Raw genomic sequence first — 20,561 nt, 5'->3', positions numbered from 1 at the left:
ATCAGTTCAGTTTTTTAAAGAGACATAGTCTGGGAAAATGAAGACAGCATACAGACAAAAATACAGATGTGTGACAGGGAGTCTAAATAGTGGTTAAACTCCTAGACATAGGCATCTCTGAGGCCAACACCACCTCTACTCTTTCTGCAGTTTCCCTCAGTGAAGCAATGAAGATTCCTCAGTAAAGAATATTAGATAATGTTATAATTAATAATACTATATAACATTTATATTATGTGGCTAAATCATAATTTATTTAACTTTCTGCTATTGAACTTATGCCATTAGCTACTTTTTAAACCATTATAAATAACATAGAAGTGAATATCCTTGTACAGAAATGTTTGTCTACATCTCTAAATGTTTCCCCAGAATAGATTCCTAAAAGTACAATTACAGGGTCAGAGAATATGAACCCTTTGAAAACTTTCAACACATCCTGTTATATTGTTTTTGTGCAAAACATTCTCAATTTATATTAACATCAACAATACATTTATGTTCATATCACTATATTCTTAACACTGATCGTTATCACTTTTTTTTTTTTTTTTTTTGAGATGGAGTTTCGCTCTTGTTACCCAGGCTAAAGTGCAATGGCGCGATCTCAGCTCACCGCAACCTCCGCCTCCTGGGTTCAGGCAATTCTCCTGCCTCAGCCTCCTGAGTAGCTGGGATTACAGGCATGCGCCACCGTGCCCAGCTAATTTTTTGTATTTTTTTAGTAGAGACGGTGTTTCACCATGTTGACCAGAATGGTCTCGATCTGTTGACCTCGTGATCCACCCGCCTCGGCCTCCCAAAGTGCTGGGATTACAGGCTTGAGCCACCGCGCCCAGCCTGTTATCACTTTTTAACCTTTGCTAATGAGATAGGCATGAAATCTTTCATTGCTTTATTTCACAATTCCTAGGCCAGAAATTTGAAATTTTTCAAAGGGTATATTAGCTTTTGGTTTTCTTCTTTTACAAATTGTTCATAATTCTTTATCCATTTGTTTGTTAAGGTTTCAGTGTTTGCTGCCCCTTGACCTGGGATAATATTTCTCCAGAAAGCATTTGACTGGTTTCTTTACCTCTTTTAAGTTTTTCCTCCAATGTCACTTTCTTATGAAATTTTCCTGACCACTTCACTTAAAATCATAGCACCTCCACCCACCACCACCTGCCGTCAGCACTTGTCATCCTACCTTCTTATTTTTTCTGTATCATTTGTCACAATTTTAATATTTCTATAACTTGCTCATGGTCTGTCCCTCCTTACTAAAATGTAAACTCCACCAGGCAGGGAGATGCCTGTCTCCCCCAGCACTTAGAGTAGCATTCAGAACATACTAGGTAATCTATAAATAGGTGTTGAATGAATCAAAATAACCTATTTGGCTGATACATAAAGACATTTAAATATTTTCTCCAGCTAGTTATTTACTTTTTAATCGTGTTTTTTTAAATTCAGAGGTTTTAAAATTTAATGTGAATTGGCCTTTGTGATTTCTTCAATAGTGCTTTGGTTTTAGAATATCCTTCTCTAAACCTAGATTACTTGTATTTATCTGCTTTCTATATTTTATTTCAAGTTTGTTTTATTATTTCACCCATGATTCCTTCCTGTAACAAGAACACTAAAAATTTGCTCCCAGGAGCCACTGGAAATAAACCTCACCTACAGGAGCTATGTTGATAACGTAACCATCACCCAAGTACAGTGCCCAGTGCTGATAGCCAGGACGGAACACTTCGATCAAGTCTCCTGGGTAGGGGTTGCCAGGGTAGGTCAAACTGAAACAATCCTTAAACGCCATCTGCAATGACAAACACAAAAAAGATCTAGCTGATACAGCTTGCCAAAAGAAAATCAGTTTAAGATATTCATAAATGCAGAATGATACTGAATTTCTTGAGACTACATTCCATATTAAAGACTTAGAATCATGATCCTGTCCTTTTCTTTGAATGATTCCAACACAGAATAATGTGTGCACAAGGGGACAAGTAGAGAAGTAATTTATCTTGTACTACTTAATTTTCTATAGTAATGCTTCTTGATCTGATCAATTTCAGAGCCCCTTTATAATAACAAGCATTCTATAATTTTCTCTTTAAATCTAGAAAAGCATGGATAACATAACTTTCTCAGAATTTTAAAATATCAAGGATTAAATATTAAAATATGCCCTATTTAGGATAAAAAGGAAAAATAGGAAAGCAAATTTATAATATCTGTTTACTAAGTAAATGCTCAGTCCATGACTATACTAAAATATATAAAAAAGGGTTTATATGCTTGGACTTACTTAGCATAAAACAGTTAGAATTTAGGATCAATAAAATCAGATCAGAAGTGTTTCAGCCTTTTATATAGTAGTATAGTAAAATCAAGGAGCAGAGGTATAGGTGGATGCTAATATTTAATATTCTGTGAATACTCAAGCTCTGCAAAAATACCATGTATTACAAAACCCACTCTTTCATTTCATTTAAGCAGAGTTGGGTTCCAGGCTCAGAGAGATGTCCAGCCAAGTGATCAAATTAATGTATGACATGGAATATTTCTTTCTTGTTTAAAACTTTACTGTGTGGTGTAGCAGGTATAGGTACTCTGGCTTGCACCCGCTAAGTATCAGTAAATGTCCTTTGTCATTATAACAATCATAAATGCCACCACAGATTTTCACGCCTCTCCTTCCTGCCCCACTTATTGTCAGATTCCTCACTTACTGGTTCCAGAAGCCATGCTAGGTATTCAACAGCAGAAGCAAGACAACTTGGAAGGTTGGGAAGTTTATCACATTGATGAACATGTTTGAAAATTCTAAGTTTGGTAAGTTTTTTTTTTAAGTCAACACTTTTAGAAAGAACATTTAAGTATCTGACAGTTGATTCTTATGGAAGATTACATTTTATATGTATGGTATAGAAGTAGAATGACTCAGCAAGAGGAGATTATGTACATCTATCAACTGTAGGATTTAAATGCTGTATCTATGTTGAATCTCTAATTGACAACAGGGTGTTCCTCATCATTTCACTCTAATGCAGCTATATATGCTCATTTACAAAATAAAACCAACTGCCAGAAATAAAAATTTCCAAATCATCTAAATTATAATTATAATAGCAGAGACTAAGGACTTGGGAATACAGACTATCACTGTTCTGGCAATCTAAAAGTCTTTTTTATAACAATTAATATTAGAAGGGTGTTTTCCCAAATATTTGTAGGCCATCTGTTGAAAACTTCAATCATCACACTGTCACAGAAATGTGGCCAAATGTAAGCTGTCCATCTGTTGAAAAATAACTATTAAAACAACTTTATGGAAACCATTAAGTCTAACCACCCTCTCAAATATGTTTGTGTCTTATTAATGTGGCAGTTCACAATTTGGCCACATGGGTATTAAAAGGAAAAATAGATAATACACTGTGATATAAACAAACACATTTCCCGTGAATAGGAATCAGCAAGCACACAAAGCTGCCTGCTAGGATTCCCAGATGTAGCCAAAGTGTATGATAGTAACCACCAATTGAACAGGGAGCACTTTCTAGTGTAATTTTTTTCAAATGCACTATCTCAACCCTATTTAATTGAAAAAAACACATACACACACAACTATTTGAGTGTGTTATGTTATTATCCCACTTTACAGATAAAAAGCAAAAGTAGCAAATACCAACTTTTGGAAAATACCAACTGAAACCCTAATATATAAACCACAGAAGAAAAATAACTGGACTATGTATTAAGGATGTGAGCTCTTCTCTTGATTATCTACTTGATACTTGTTAGTTCTGTAACTTTGGGCAGGTCACTGGAACTGAGTCTGTTTCCTCATTTTGAAAATAGGTATGAGCATTTAAGCATGATTTTGTTCAATCGCAAAAAGCTGTTGCAAGTAACCCCTAGGGAGCTGGTAAAAAGCTGCTGCAAGTAACCCTTTGGGAGCTGGTAAAATACTGTTGCAAATTCTATGTGAATTGGCAAGAACTAGACAGGTGGATGATAAGAGAGAGACTGAGATTGGTACATGGTTGATATAGGATTTTAGCTCCTTATGCTCTCTTCCAGGCATAATTCTGTGAAATAAATGATTCAACTGTAAAATTCTAATATATTTAACAAATTTTCAATTTCTGACATATAAATTGACTCATAAACTGTTAATTGATTTTGTAAATTCTATCATATTTATAAAGAGAAATATGATTTCACACGAGTAACCCCTCAATAAACTAACAAAGGAGACTGAAAGCTAATATGCAAGTTGAAAAGTAAGCTATGGTCCTGAACACTTAGAATCACAGTAATGGACTACAGAAACGTACTTCAGGCATTTTCTAATCTAAGGGTCTCCAAACTTGTTTATAGGAGTGGGTACCATGTCACAACACATATCAGATAGAACTATACAAATATAAAACATAAAAAGCAGCACTTTCCTGGATGAAGTCAGGGACAGCATAAGAGTCCTACTCACTCCTCACCCACATAAATGCCCTTAATGAGGCTTCCTGAGACACCAGAATGTCTAGGAATTCAGCTTAAATGATACCCATCTAGTTCTAGTCCAATCTCCTCATTTTTTAGACAAAGGAAATAAAACCAGATAGGTAGTTTAACTAGTCAAGGTCACCCACTATTATATAAAAGATTTTTAACAATTGGTGCTGAAACTATTGGACATCCATAGGCAAACAAACCAACCAACCTTGATCTAAATTTCATACCTTATACAAAAATTATTTCAAAAAGGGTAACAGACTGAAATGTAAAAGTAAAGCTATAAAATATAGAGAAAAACATAGGAGAAAAATTCTTAGTGTCTAAGGTAGACAAAGAGTTCTCAGACTTGATACCAAAAGTATGATCCTTACCAGGAAAAATTGGTAAATTGATAGTCCTTAAGATTAAAAACGTTTACACTACAAAAAATCCTGTTGAGATGAAAAGACAGACTGTACAGAGTGGGAGAAAATATTTGCAAACCACATATCTGTGAAAGAACTAGTATCTAGAACATATAAAGGACTCCCCAAACTCAACAATAAAAAAGCAAACAATACAATTAGAATGTAGGTCGTATGGTTTAGATATTTATCACTGCCAAATCTCATGTTGAAATGTAATCCCCAGTGTGGGACGTGGGGTCTGGTGGGAGGTATTTGGATCATGGGAGTGAATCCGTCATGAATGGCTAGTGTCAACCCCTTGGTGATGAGTGAGTTCACCAGACACCTGGTCGTTTAAAAGACTGTGGTGCCTCCCATCACTCCTTGCTCCCATTCTCACCATGAGTACACCTGGTCCCCCACTGCCTTCCACCATGACTGTAAGCTTCATGACGCCCTCACTAGAAGCAGATACCAGCACCATGCTTCCTGTATACCCTATGGAGCATGAGCCAATTAAATCTCTTTTCTTTATAAATTACCATCTCAAATATTCCTTTATAGCAATGCAAACACTAATATATACAGTAGGCAAAAGAATGAAGACCCATTTCACCAAAGAAGATACACAGATGTCAAGGAAAACACTACTCATTAGGGAAATGCAAATTATATCCGCAATAAGGAAATCTCAGCAAAATGGTGTTATAGGAAGCTATCCTTTCTCCCAAAAACACACTAAGGAAACACCTACACACAGATCTATTCTCTCCAAAAGAAAGGCAGAATCCAGCTGAAAGACTCCTACACCCTAGACAATGAAGAGAATATCCACATCAAAATTGGTAGGAAAAGTAAAGCTACCCACCCTGTGCATAGAGTCTTATAATCAGGAAGGAAACCCCAACTCCTAGCATGGTCCCAAGGAATGAGGGGCTTGTGCCAAACACCTAATGTTCAGCTTTTACCATCACTTTCAAAGGGCTTGGCTCTTAAATCACTGTGTCTGAGAAATCATAGGAACAACGCATTGGGGGATTTCCCTCAAACACAAAAAACAATGGGAGGTTTTAAACCTTGCAAGCTCTGTCAGTTGCTGTAATGCCCAGGATCAACCTAGCTTCCAGTCTCTCTCCCTGGAAAGGGTTTGGCTGAATCCTTTTCCAGTAGTTCAATGTGGTTCTGGCCTCTAATAAAACAGCATCTGGGAGCCTATATAGGAAATAAAGAATAAACCTCTTCAAGCCTAAACAAGGACAACATTCCCACCTTCTTCCTTAGTTTGTTCTAGTGACAATTCCAGCCATACAATTTCTCAAAGGAAAGAGGTTGGAGGCCTCTTCCAGCAAGAGTAGGAAAGATGGTACCACCCTTTCATCATGCTTTCTTGCCTGGTTTCCTCCTGAGATAAATTCCTGCAATCTCTCATGACAGTGAAGCTGTTGTGGTGAATCTCTTCATGCCTGAGAAGCAGAAGGGGCATTCCTGGATCTTTTTTCCTGGATTGCTTCTGTGATAATTCCAGACTAGAAGACTCCCCCTGCAAGAAAGATCTGAGACTTCTTGCTTGACAGGGGACAGGCACTCGTACATTTTCCCCTGCTTGCTCCAGTAACAATCCCAGCCCAGTGATTTCTCTGTTGAAAGAAACTGGAGACCTCTGCCACCAGGAATGGGAAGGATGGCATCCCCACACCTTTTCCCCTGGCTTGCTCTAGAAATAAACTTCTTTAAACTCCAGTTGGAAAAAAGTGAGGGGGCGGGGGTTTCTTCACGTATAAAAGGTAAAGTGGGCCCTCTTTGCCCCTTCCTTTATGGCTTCCTTTAGTAATAACTCTAGACCAGAAGTTTCTCCCTGACAGGAGAGTGTGAGATTTCTGCTTGTTCAAACAGGAGAGCGGTCACTCCCCCCATACCTTTTTCTCTGGTTGTGCCAACAAGAAATCCAGATCTGCAGACTTTCCCTGGAAGTAGTTTCTGCAGACATAGTTTTCATAGCCTTCATGCAAGGGACTGGCTCCTAGTCTGGGAGCTGACAGAGCTCTGCACTTTTGAGTCTCCTAGACTACAAAGAACAAAACGGTGTTTAAAAAAAAAAAAAACTTGAAAACATTCAGCAGCAATCTCTCAGGGTTCAACGTGATCAGTCTATAGAGAGTATAGGCATCCGCCTCAGACATTCTCCTTGGTATAGGGCAGAATGAGTGGGAGAATAAACTCTAGCTCTAAGCTTCTCTGCAAAGAAAAAAGAAACTGGAACATATAACACCTCAGTCTCTCCAGCTGCATTTCAAAGGACTGGCTTCTATACCACCTCTCTCAAGGCAATGACTTGAAACTCTTTAATTTGGGTTGGGGGGCACTAAGAATAAAAATAGCAGATTTTACAAGCACAAAGAAGTTAAAGGCTTCTAAAAATCTTTGACCAGGCTGATTGGAAAGGAATATCTCCTATACAAGACCAGTCTTGCAAGACTAAGAAAGGTGGTTCTTTTATCTAATGTACAGAAAAAAAAAAACACAGAGAATGGAGGAAAATGAAGAATCATAGAAATATGTTCCAAATAAAATAACAAGATAAATATCCAGAAACTGGCTCTAATGAAATGTAAATATGTGATTTATTTGATGGGGAATTCAAAAGGGCAGCCATAACAATGCTTATTGAGGTAGGAAAAGCAATTCATGAAAAAACTGAGAACTTCAACAATGAGACATAAGATATTAAAAAGTACCAAATAAACAATCAAACTGAATTATATAAAAACTAAAGTGAAAATTCCAATAGGGAAGTTCAACAGTAGAATAAATCAGTAAATCAAGCAGAAATAAGAATTAAGAATTAGCAAACTTGAACACAGGTCATTGGTAAATCATAACTTGAAGACTGAAAAGAAAAAAGACTGAAACAGCCTAACAGACTTAGTAGATACCATTAAACAGAATATGTGATTATATATGTACAAGAGAGGGAAGACAGAAAATATATTCAAAGTAACGTAACAACAAAACAACATATCATTTAATGTCATTGATAGGTTCTTGGAAACTGTGACTTTAAGCAAATGACATAAAATCAAAGGAGTTTTTTCTCATCAACATAATTAAATGTCATTTAATAAAATGATATTGAGGAGGACTCACGATGGCGCTGTGAGAACAACCCAGGATTGGAGCACTAATTGTGTCCGCGGAGAGATGAGTCTGAGCTGCATTTCCAGACTGATCTTTGTTGCCCACGGAACGGGGAAATTCCCAAGTGAAGAGGAGACGCGGGACGCCAGGCAGAACCTCTGCCTGGCGAAGTCGGCAGCCGGGGTGGCGGCGGCCGGCCCTACCCAGCGCTCCCCATAGGGCGCGCTTGTCCAGGTGCCCCATTGAACCGGCAACCGGAGACGTGAGAGGGCTGGACTTGAGACTGAGCTAGACTTGGACAGTGGGCCAGCCCAGGGGATTGCAGGGACAGAGCGTTAGGGTTGGCCCAGTGGGACGAACAAAACCGCGATTTCAAACAAGCCCTGTGCAGACGGCCCGAGACGCTCTGAGGGGGAGGGGCGTCCACCATTACCGAGGCAACCCGCCCCAACTGAGATACACGCCCACTGCTGACGCAGCCAGCCGTTGCCGAGGCAACCCGTCTTTACTGAGATACACGCCCACTGCTGACGCAGGCTGCCGTTGCCGAGGCAACCTGCTACAACAGAGAGACTCCGCCGCAGGGCGTGACGGAGAACAGCAGAACAGCAGAGCCAGGGCAAGCCTCACAACAGCAGGGTGGAGCCTCTGCAGGCAAACAGTGGCTAGTCTGCGTCCTAGCTAGGCAGGACCTCAACGGACATCCAAAAATAAAGCCCAAACCCCTCAACACAGAGCATTTGAGAAAAAAAAAAGGGTTTTTTAATAAGCTCTGTTGCAGCAGAATCAAACATAGCAGCCTAACAGCCCTGAATGAACAACAGAGCTCACAGCTCAGCAATTAAGCCCCTATAAAGTACAAACTGTCTCCTCAAGCAGCTCCCTGACCCCTCTATATCCAAAAGACTGACATTAGGCAGGCATCATCCTGGGACAAAGATAGCAGAAAAAGAAGCTGGTAGCATCCCTCGCTGTGCCACAGCTGCTACAGGTGCACCCCAGACAAGCAGGGTCTGGAGCGGACCTCAGCAGTCGTACAGCGAAGGGGCTAGACTGGTAGAAGGAAAACCAAGCAACAGAAATACTTCATCATCAACATTCTGGGTGTCCACTCAGAGACCCAATTGAAAAGTCAGCAATTACGCAGACGACCAGCGGACAAATCCACAAAGATGGGAAGAAACCAGCGCAAAAAGGAGGAAAACACCCGAAACCAGAACACCTCGCCTCCTACAAAGGACCAAAACTCCTCACCAGCAAAGGAACAAAGCTGGACGGAGAATGACTGTGACAAAATGATGGAATTAGACTCCAGAAGATGGATAATGAGAAACCTTTGTGAGCTAAAAGATCATGTATTAAATCAATGCAAAGAAACTAAGAACCTTGAAAAAAGATTCGAGGAAATGATAACAAGAATGGATAACTTAGAGAGGAATATGAATGAATTAAAGGAGCTGAAAAACACAATACGAGAACTTCGCGAAGCAAACACAAGTTTCAATAGCTGACCACATAATTGGAAGTAAAGCACTGCTCAACAAATGCAAAACAACTGAAATCATAACAAACAGCCTCTCAGACCATAGTGCAATCAAGTTAGAACTCAGAACTCAGAAACCGACCCAGAACCGCACAGCTTCATGGAAACTGAACAACTGCCTCTTGAATGTTGACTGGGTAAACAACGAAATGAAGGCAGAAATAAAGAAGTTCTTCGAAACCAATGAGAACGAAGACACAACGTGCCAGAACCTCTGGGACACATTTAAAGCAGTCTCTAGAGGAAAGTATATAGCAATAAGTGCCCATATGAGAAGAATGGAGAGATCCAAAATTGACACCCTATCGTCAAAATTGAAAGAGCTAGAGGAGCAAGATCAAAAAAACTCAAAACCCAGCAAAAGACAAGAAATAACTAAGATCAGAGCTGAGCTGAAGGAGATTGAGACACGAAAAACCCTTCAAAAAATCAATAAATCCAAGAGCTGGGTTTTTGAAAAGATCAACAAAATAGACAGAACACTAGCCAGATTGATTAAAAATAAAAGAGAGAACAACCAAATAGATGCAATAAAAAATGATAAAGGGGAAATCACCACAGATTCCACAGAAATTCAAACCATCATCAGAGAATATTACAAACAACTATATGCACATAAACTAGTAAACCTGGAAGAAATGGATAAATTCCTGGACTCCTGTGTCCTCCCAAGCCTAAACCAGGAGGAAGCTGAAACTATGAATAGACCAATAACAAGGTCTGAAGTTGAGGGAGCAATTAAGAGCCTACCACACAAAAAAAGCCCAGGTCCAGACGGGTTCACAGCCAAATTCTACCAGACACACAAGGAGGAGCTGGTACCATTCCTTCTAAAACTATTTCAAACAATCCAAAAAGAGGGAATCCTTCCCAAATCATTTTATGAGACCAACATCATCCTGATACCAAAACCCGGCAGAGACCCAACAAGAAAAGAAAACTTCAGGCCAATATCCATGATGAACATAGATGCAAAAATCTTCAATAAAATATTGGCAAGCCGATTGCAACAGCAAATCAAAAAACTTATTCATCATGATCAAGTAGGATTCATCCCGGGGATGCAAGGCTGGTTCAACATACGCAAGTCTATCAACGTAATTCACCACATAAACAGAACCAAAAACAAAAACCACGTGATTATCTCAATTGACGCAGAGAAGGCATTTGACAAAATTCAACAGCCCTTTATGCTAAAAACCCTCAATAAACTCGGTATCGATGGAACATATCTCAAAGTAATAAAAGCTATTTATGACAAACCAACAGCCAATATCATACTGAATGGGCAAAAACTGGAAGCATTCCCTTTGAAATCTGGCACTAGACAAGGATGCCCTCTCTCACCACTCCTATTCAATATAGTACTGGAAGTTCTAGCCAGAGCAATCAGGCAAGAAAAAGAAATAAAGGGTATTCAAATAGGAAAGGTGGAAGCCAAATTGTCTCTATTTGCAGACGACATGATAGTATACCTAGAAGACCCCATCGCCTCAGCCCAAAAACTCCTGAAACTGATAAGCAACTTCAACAAAGTCTCAGGATATAAAATCAATGTGCAAAAATCACAAGCATTCCTCTACACCAATAACAGACTTAAAGAAAGCCAAATCAAGAGCGAACCGCCATTCGCAATTGCTACAAAAAGAATAAAATACCTTGGAATACAACTCACAAGGAACGTAAGGGACCTCTTCAAGGAGAACTACAAACCACTGCTCAACGAAATCAGAGAGGACACAAACAGATGGAGAAACATTCCATGTTCATGGTTAGGAAGAATTAATATCGTGAAAATGGCTATACTGCCCAAAGTAATTTACAGAATCAACGCTATCCCCATCAAGCTACCATTGACTTTCTTCACAGAACTGGAAAAAACCACCATGAACTTCATATGGAACCAAAAGAGAGCCCGCATAGCCAGGTCAATTCTAAGCAAAAAGAACACAGCGGGGGGCATCACACTACCAGATTTCAAACTATACTACAAGGCTACAGTAATCAAAACAGCATGGTACTGGTACCAAAACAGAGATATACACCAATGGAACAAAACAGAGGCACCGGAGGCAACACAACATACATACAACTATACAATCTTTGATAAACCTGACAAAAACAAGCAATGGGGAAAGGATTCCATGTTTAACAAATGGTGTTGGGAAAACTGGCTAGCCATGTGCAGAAAGCAGAAACTGGACCCCTTCCTGACACCTTACACTAAAATTAACTCCAGATGGATTAAAGACTTAAACATAAGACCTGGCACCATAAAAACCCTAGAAGGAAATCTAGGCAAAATTATCCAGGACATAGGAGTAGGCAAGGACTTCATGAACAAAACACCAAAAGCATTGGCAACAAAAGCCAAGATAGACAAATGGGACCTAATGAAACTCCACAGCTTCTGCACAGCAAAAGAAACAGTCACTAGAGTGGATCGGCAACCAACAGAATGGGAAAAATTTTCGCAGTCTACCCATCTGACAAAGGGCTGATATCCAGGATTTACAAAGAACTCAAACAGATTTACAGGAAAAAAACAAACAAGCCCATTCAAAAGTGGGCAAAGGATATGAACAGATACTTTACAAAAGAAGACATATATGAGGCCAACAATCATATGAAAAAATGCTCATCGTCACTGGTCATCAGAGAGATGCAAATCAAAACCACATTGAGATACCATCTCACGCCAGTTAGAATGGCGATCATTAAAAAATCTGGAGACAACAGATGCTGGAGAGGATGTGGAGAAAAAGGAACACTTTTACACTGTTGGTGGGAGTGTAAATTAGTTCAACCATTGTGGAAGACAGTGTGGCGATTCCTCAAGGCCTTAGAAATAGAAATTCCATTTGACCCAGCAATCCCATTACTGGGTATATATCCAAAAGTCTATAAATCGTTCTACTATAAGGACACATGTACACAAATGTTCATTGCAGCACTGTTTACAATAGCAAAGACCTGGAATCAACCCAAATGCCCATTGATGATAGACTGGATTGGAAAAATGTGGCACATATACACAATGGAATATTATGCAGCAATCAGAAATGATGAGTTTGTGTCGTTTGTAGGGACATGGATGAATCTGGAGAACGTAATCCTCAGCAAACTGACACAAGAACAGAAAATGAAACACCGCATATTCTCACTCATAGGTGGGTGATGAAAAATGAGAACACATGGACACAGAAAGGGGAGTACTAAACACTGGGGTCTATTGGGGGGAAAAGGGGAGGGCCAGTGGGAGGGGGAGGTGGGGAGGGATAGCCTGGGGAGAAATGCCAAATGTGGGTGAAGGGGAGAAGAAAAGCAAAGCACACTGCCATGTGGGTACCTACGCAACTGTCTTGCATGCTCTGCTCATGTACCCCAAAACCTAAAATCCAATAAAAAATTTAAAAAAAATTAAAAATAAAAAAAAAAATGATATTATTCAAAAACCTGCTCTAAATCATTTTGCTTAAAGTTGTGGTTTCCAAGAACCTATGAACATTGAATGAGAATCTACTGCAATGGCAAAAACCTTCTTAAGTGTGGGGAAGGAAACAAATCCAGATCTAGCTCAACAAACACCTAACAGGATGAACCCAAAGCAAACCACATCAAGATACATTATAATCAATTGTGGCAAGTTTTTTTTTTTTTTTGAGGTGGATTTTCGCTCCTTACCCAGGCTGGAGTGCAATGGCATGATCTCAGCTCACCGCAACCTCTGACTCCTGGGTTCAGGCAATTCTCCTACCTCAGCCTCCCGAGTAGCTGGGACTACAGGCATGTACTACCATGCCCAGCTAATATTTTGTATTTTTAGTAGAGATGGGGTTTCACCATGTTGACCAGGATGGTCTCGATCTGTTGACCTTGTGATCCACCCGCCTCAGCCTCCCAAAGTGCTGGGATTACAGGCTTGAGCCACCACGCCCGGCCAATTGTGGCAAGTTAAAGACAAAGAGAGGATATAAAACCTGTAAGAGAAAAGCAACTTGTTAAATAAAAGGGGACCTCCCCCAATCAGATCTTTCAACAAAAACCCTGAAGGCCAGAAGGGAATAAGATGATATATTAAAAGAGCTAAAAGAAAAAAAAAAGCCTGCAATCCAAAAATACTATACTCAGCAATCCTGTCCTTCAAAAAGGAAGGGAAGAAGGGGAGCTTGAAAAAAAAACTTTTCAGATAAACAAAAGCTGAGGGATATTATCACAACTAGACCTGCCTAATAAGAAATACTAAAAGGGGTACTTCACAGTGAAGAAAATGTCACTAAGTAGCAACATAAAAATATATAAAAATAAAAACTCACCAGTAAAAGTAAGTATATAGTCAAACTCAAGTTTTAATAGAAATGAAGAGAGACATGAACTGCAATACAATAATGTCCCACTTTCAACATTGGACAGATCATCTAGACCAAAACTCAACAAGGAAATATTGGACTTGAACTATACTTTATGCCCAATGAACTTAATGGATATTTACAAAATATTTCATCCAACAACAATAAAATATACATTCTTCTCAAGTTACATGGAGTATTCTCCAGGGTAAATCATATATTAGATCAGAAAGAAAATCTCAACAATTTTAAGAAGACTGAAATCATATCAAGTATTTGTTCTGACCACAATGGCATAAATCTAGAAATCAGTAACAGAAAGAATCTTGGAAAACTCAAAAATATGTGAAAATTAAATAACAGGGCCCTGAACAATCAATGAATCAAAGAAAAAGTTAAAAGAAACATTTAAAAATATCTTGAGACAAAGAAAGAAAAAGAGAAAAAACTCCAACAACATCCAAAATTAAGGAGGAGATATTACAACTGATATTGATGCAGGATTTTTACTCCTTAGCTCAGCTAGGTCTGGCTTCTTGTCTCATGACCAGTAATAATTAGGCAGACACTTGAAGAGTGACTGGAGTAGAATATATTAAGCAAAAGGAAAGTTCTCAGCAAAGAGAGGGGTCCTGAAAGCAGGTTGCTCATTGCCCCCTCACAGTTGAATACAAGGGCTTTATATATTCAACTTTATATATTCAACTGGATGAGGCTGAGCTCCCTATCTCTGTAAGATGTGAATTTCTGGTGGCTCCACTATATTCCCCCAGTGTGCATGCCAGCCTTTAGGCTGCTGTGGGCATGTTTAGGCAATCCCCCTGTACAGGTTCCCTTATCTGCACAAAACATCTGGTATAAACACTTGTGGGGCAGGTCAGAGGTTCTCTGAGGACCCTTCCCTTACTGTCTGCCTAAAGCAAGCTGGCTAACTCCTTTCAATATCCCAGAAATACAAAAGATCATAAAAGATTACTATGAACACCTACACATCAACAAATTGTATAACCCAGAAGAAATGGATGAATTCCTAGAAACATGTAACCCAAGACTGAATCAGGAAGAAACAGAAAATCTGAGTAGACCAGTAATGAAGAAGGAGACTGAATTGTAATAAACAATCTCCCACCAAAGGAAAGCCCAGGACCCAGTGGCTTCACAGGTAAATACCATTAAACATTCTAGAAATAATACCAATCCTTCTCAAGCTCTTCAAAAAAACTATGAAGGAGGAACTACCTCATAACTTATTTAAGGAGGCCAGTATTACCCTGACACAAAAACCAGACAACAACACCCCAAGAAAAGAAAACTTCAGGCCAATATCCCTGCTGAACACAAATGCAAAGGTTAACAAAATACTAGCAAACTACATTCAACAGTAAATTTAAAGGATCACTTGCCAAAATCAAGCGGGATTTATCTTTGGGATGCAAGGATGTTTGAAAATATATAAATCAATAAATATGGGCCAGGTGCAGTGGCTCAAACTTGTAATCCCAGCACTTTGGGAGGCCAAGGCAGGTGGGTATCATGAGCCCAGCAGTTCCAGCCTGAGCAACATGGCTAAACCCCATCTCTACAAAAATACAAAAAGTTAGGCATGGTGGCATGTGCCTGTGGTCCCAACTACTTGAGAGGCTGAGGTAAGAAGACAGTTTGAGCCTACTGGGGGTGGAGGTTGCAGTAAACTGAGATCACACCACTGCAGTCCAGCCTGGGTAACAGAGACTCTGTCTCAAAAATGAAAGAAAGATAGAAAGAAAGAAAAGGAAAGAAAGAAAAGAAAGAAGGAAGGAAGGAGGGAGGGAGGGAGGGAGGGAGGGAGGGAGGGAGGGAGGGAGGGAGGGAGGGAAGGAAGGAAGGAAGGAAGGAAGGAAGGAAGGAAGGAAGGAAGGAAAGAAAGAGGGTTTGGGAGGCCGAGGCAGGTGGATCACGAGGTCAGGAGATCAAGACCATCCTGGTCAACATGGTGAAACCCCGTCTCTACTAAAAATACAAACAATAAGCTGGGCATGGTGGCGCGTGTCTGTAATCCCAGCTACTCAGGAGGCTGAGGCAGGAGAATTGCCTAAACCCAGGAGGTGGAGGTTGCGGTGAGCCAAGATCGCGCCATTGCACTCCAGCCTGGGTAACAAGAGCAAAACTCTGTCTCAGAAAAAAAAAAAAAGAAAGAGGGAGGGAGAGAAGGAGGGAAGGAGGGAAGGAGGGAGGGAAGAAAAGAAAGTATACCATATTAACAAAATGTAGAACAAAAACCACACAAGTATCTCAATAGATACAGAAAAATCATTTGACAAAATTCAACACCCATTCATGCTGCAAAACTCTAAAAAATAGACATAGAAAGCATGTACCTTATTACAATAAAGACCATATATGACAAGCCCACAGACACCATCATACTCAACAATAAAAAGTTGAAAGCTTTTCCTTGAAGATTAGAAAAACGATTCCCACTCTCACCACAGCTATTCAACATAGTCTGAAAGTCCTAGCTAGAGCAATGAGGCACAAAAAAGAAATAAAAAGCATTCATACAGGAAAGGAAGAAGTGTATGTCTCTGTTTGATGATGACATTAGGATTCTCCTAGCATATGAATTGGGAGAAAACATTTGCAAACTGCACATTTGATACAGGGCTAATATGCAAAATATATAAGGAATTCATACAACTCAACAGCAAGAAAACAAGTCAATTAATAAATGTGCAAAGTATCTGAACAGACATTTTACAAAAGAAGAGACACAAATGGCTAAACGTTAGATAATACAGAAGTTCAACATCTCCACTCATCAGGGAAATGCAAATGAAAGCAACAATGAGATATCACCTCATGCTTGTTAGAATGGCTCTTATCAAAATGATGAATGATAACAAGTGTTGGTGAGGATGTAGACAAAAGGGAAACCTTGTACACTGTTGGTGGGAATGTAAATTAGTATAGCCATTTTGGAAAAAATATGGCAGTTTCCTAGAAAACTAAAAGTAGCATTACCATATAATCCAAAAATCCTACTTCTGGGTATCTGTTCAAATGAATTGAAGCCAGCATGTTGAAGAGATATCTGCATCCCCATCTTCATTTTAGCATTGTTCATAATAGTCAAGATATGGAAGCAATCTAAGTGTCTGTCAATGGATAAATGAATTTAAAAAGTGGTACATATATACAGTGAAATAACTATACAGTCTTTTAAAAAAAGGAAATTCTGTCATTAGTGACAACATGGATAGAACTGAGGAACACTGTGCTAAGTGAAATAAGCCAAAAGCAGTAAGAGAATTACAATATGATCTCACTTACATGTGAAATCTAAAAACAGTGACCTCATAGAAACAGAGTACAGAATGAGGACACAGAAGATGGAATGAGCAAACAGAAGAAGTGGACCAGAGGGTAACAAGTTTCCATTAGACTGAAGAAAGTTTTAGTGATTTATTGCACTGCATGTTGACCACACATTATAATGTATTGCATATTTCAAGATTGCTGAAACATATTTTTAATATTCTCACCACCACAAAAAATGATAAATTGGTGAGATGATGTATATATGCTTACGGTTTGAATGTCTGTCCCCTCCAAAATGCATGTTGAAACTGAATGCTTAATGTGGTAGTATTGAGAAATGGGGCCTTTAAGAGGTGATTGGATCAGGAGAGCTCTGTCCTCATGAATGGATTAATCTATTCATGGATTACTGGATTAAGGAATTCATGGATTAAAGGGTTATCATGGGAAGGGAACTAGTGGCTTTATTACAGGAAGAGAGACCTAAGCTAGCAAGATAGCATACTCATGCTACCTTGCCATGTGATACTCTATACCACCTTCGTACTCTGCAAAGTTTCCACCAACAAGAAGGCTCTCACAAGAAGTGACCCCTTAACCTTGGATTTCTCAGTCTCCATAACTGTAATAATTAAATTCATTTTCTTCATAAATTACTTAGTTTCAGGAATCCTATTACAAATCTGTTATAACAGAAAATGAACTAATACACTAATTAGTTTGATTATTTCTATGACATATGCATAGATTAAAACACCACATTGTACCCCATAAATATACATCATTACTGTCAATTTTAGAAAACAAAATGAGATATCATTACACATCTATCAGAATAGCTAAAATAAAAAACAGTGACATCAAATGTTGACAATGATGCAGATTAACTGTATTGCTCATTCACTGCTGGTGGGAATGTAAAACAGTATAGCCACTCTAGAAGCAGTCTGGCAACTTCTTTAAAAGTTTAGCTTTTAACTACTATATGATCTAGCAATTGTACTTCTAGGCTTTTATCCCTGAGAATAAAGACAATGAAGACTTACATCCACCCAAAAACCTACACACAAGTTTATAGCAGCTTTACTCATCATACTCCAAAAGTGAAAACAAGCAAGATGACCTTAAAAGGGTGAATGGCTTTTGTTTTTTATTGCATTTTAGGTTTTGGGGTACATGTGAAGAACATGCAAGACAGTTACACAGGTACACACGTGGCTGTGTGATTTGCTGCCTTCCTCCCCTTCACCCATATCTGGCATTTCTCCCCATGCTATCTCTCCCCAACTCCCCTCCCCGCTGTCCCTCCCCTATTCCCGCCAATAGACCCCAGTGTGTAGTGCTCCCTTCCCTGTTAAAAAACAATGACAACAACCTTATGCAGGCCTACCAGGGAATACTATTTAGAAATAAAAGAAAAAAACCATTGACATATGCAACAACCTGAATGAACCTCTAGATAATTATACTCCGTGGAAAAAATTAAAACCCACAATGTCAAACAACTATATGATTCCATTTTTTATAACATTCTTGAAATGTACGATTATTTTAAAAGATAGTGAACATACAGTGGATGCTATGAGTTAAGGAAGTAGAGGAAGCAGTGGCAGCGAAGTCAGTGTGGCTATAAAAGGCCAATATGTGGTATTCTAGTGGTGACAGAGTGTTCTGTCAGACTGTTCAACAACTGAGCACTGATTATTGTGATGATTATTTTACAGATGAGGCAACTGAGACTCAGATGAGTTAAGTCCCAGACCTAAAGTCGCACAGGTAGTAAGCAACATAACTGGAATTCAATTTCAGGTGTATCTTCTTATTCCAGGATTCATGCTCCTTTTTTACACCACTGATTAACATCGTTAACCAAACGAATTTCTTCCAAACATTTAATTTTTCCCCTTCTCAAATACTATGGGATGGAGCAGCTGCAAAAGCATGTAAGTGTATATTTCATATAACATCACAGCAGTTTTAAACATTCATATGCAGAACCAAAAGGTAATGTGAAGTGGAACCTTGCTCCAGAATCCCTGCACCTTGCTGTTAGGAAGTTTCTGGGTGGGGTTAGAGTATCTCTCAGGTACCCAGGCTCAGATTTTAGGCAAATAGCTATAACCTGTCTGATTGGGTAAGTTGATTTACACGGACCACATCTACCAATTTCATTTAGGCAAAGTGTGTAATGTAGCACTTCATAAGTATGAGAAAACACAGAACCAATTAAAGATGCATTTATAAAATCCTCTACCATTCTCTTTAAGGTAAAAAAAAAATGCTTCATTTTAAGAGTCCATATGCAAAGAATTGTATGAATAGTTTATAATAAAGAGTGGCATGAAGCTTAAGTCTGTAATCATTGTAAAAGAAACTTCCCATTTCAGGTGGCCAACTGGTAAAAACAGGCTGCTGTCTTTAAAGCTCTATGTTGGTCTCTGGGGATGCATCAAAAGAAATAAATGTTCCCTGCAGACAGGAACAGGCTGATGAACCACTGCCTACACCTAAGAGGCCACCCACGTTACAGGAATACTAAGAGCACTTTTTAAACAACTATTTGCAAGCATGGAAAGTCTAAAACACAATCATAGGTGATCATAGGCTACCTAGTACAAGTCTTCTAATTCATTTTGCACCCTTTCCCATTCCAGCTGCACTTTTCATTCATAACCCTCCTACACTGAGATGTTTCCATGAAGCCCTGTATTCCCAGATTGGTTAATTCATAGACTCTCATGGCTGCAAAGATCCTTGGTCCAACACTCTCACGCTACAAATGAGAGTTCCACTCCTTGGCCAAATTATCCGCTGCCACGGCACTGTCACACTCTGCTTGGAATCTTCCAGGGCTTCCCACCACTGACTCCCCATCTTGCTTCCCCACCCTAGAATCCTGGCTTCCTTATTAATCCCTACATCCTAGGCAAACCAAACTATTCATTATTCTTCACACTCAGAGTTTTGTTTTGTTTTTGTTAATACTGAAACTTCTACCTGGAATGCCCATTTCCAAGTGTCCCAAATGACTCAAAAAATTTTAAAATCCAGGTCAGATGCCAACTCTTGCCCTTCCCTCCTCCACTCCCCAGGTCGGATTGTCTCCCTCCAATCCGCCTTCTTTTGAGTGTCCACAAGCATTGTATCTAATGGCCCGGCCACTTCCTACACCTGCCTCAGCTACTGGTGTCTGGGGAATTGTCTCTTGTGGGGCAATTCCCCAGACACCAGTAGCTGATAATTATACTAATATATATGGAGGGCTGCTTCTTGTTTTTCTCTATACCACGTGTCCAATATTTTGGCTTCCCTGGGCCGCAGTGGAAGAATTGTCTTGGGCCACAC

The 20,561-nt window shown here is 39.3% G+C and overlaps 1 protein-coding gene across 8 annotated transcripts in view; it reads right to left on the bottom strand.

Moving 5' to 3' along the window:
- The window catches only part of PLAAT1 (phospholipase A and acyltransferase 1), a 73,602-nt gene that overhangs the window by 51,261 nt on the left and 1,780 nt on the right, over nucleotides 1-20,561 (bottom strand). For 4 of the 8 annotated variants that reach the window (XM_035274828.3, XM_035274831.2, XM_035274830.3 and 1 more), the window contains exon 2: nucleotides 1,663-1,801. In XM_035274828.3, coding sequence (XP_035130719.1) covers nucleotides 1,663-1,801 — 139 coding nt within the window. Of the gene's footprint in view, nucleotides 1-1,662; nucleotides 1,802-5,968; nucleotides 6,105-6,283; nucleotides 6,433-6,808; nucleotides 6,953-20,561 lie in introns of all 8 variants that reach the window. The other 4 variants (XM_054245483.2, XM_035274822.3, XM_035274826.2 and 1 more) reach the window with 3 other exon arrangements.

This window comes from Callithrix jacchus, chromosome 15, assembly GCF_049354715.1.
Source record: "Callithrix jacchus isolate 240 chromosome 15, calJac240_pri, whole genome shotgun sequence".
Classification (NCBI taxonomy): domain Eukaryota; kingdom Metazoa; phylum Chordata; class Mammalia; order Primates; family Cebidae; genus Callithrix; species Callithrix jacchus.
Note: the sequence above shows the minus strand (reverse complement) of the source record. Positions and strands in the feature narration are given on the sequence as shown.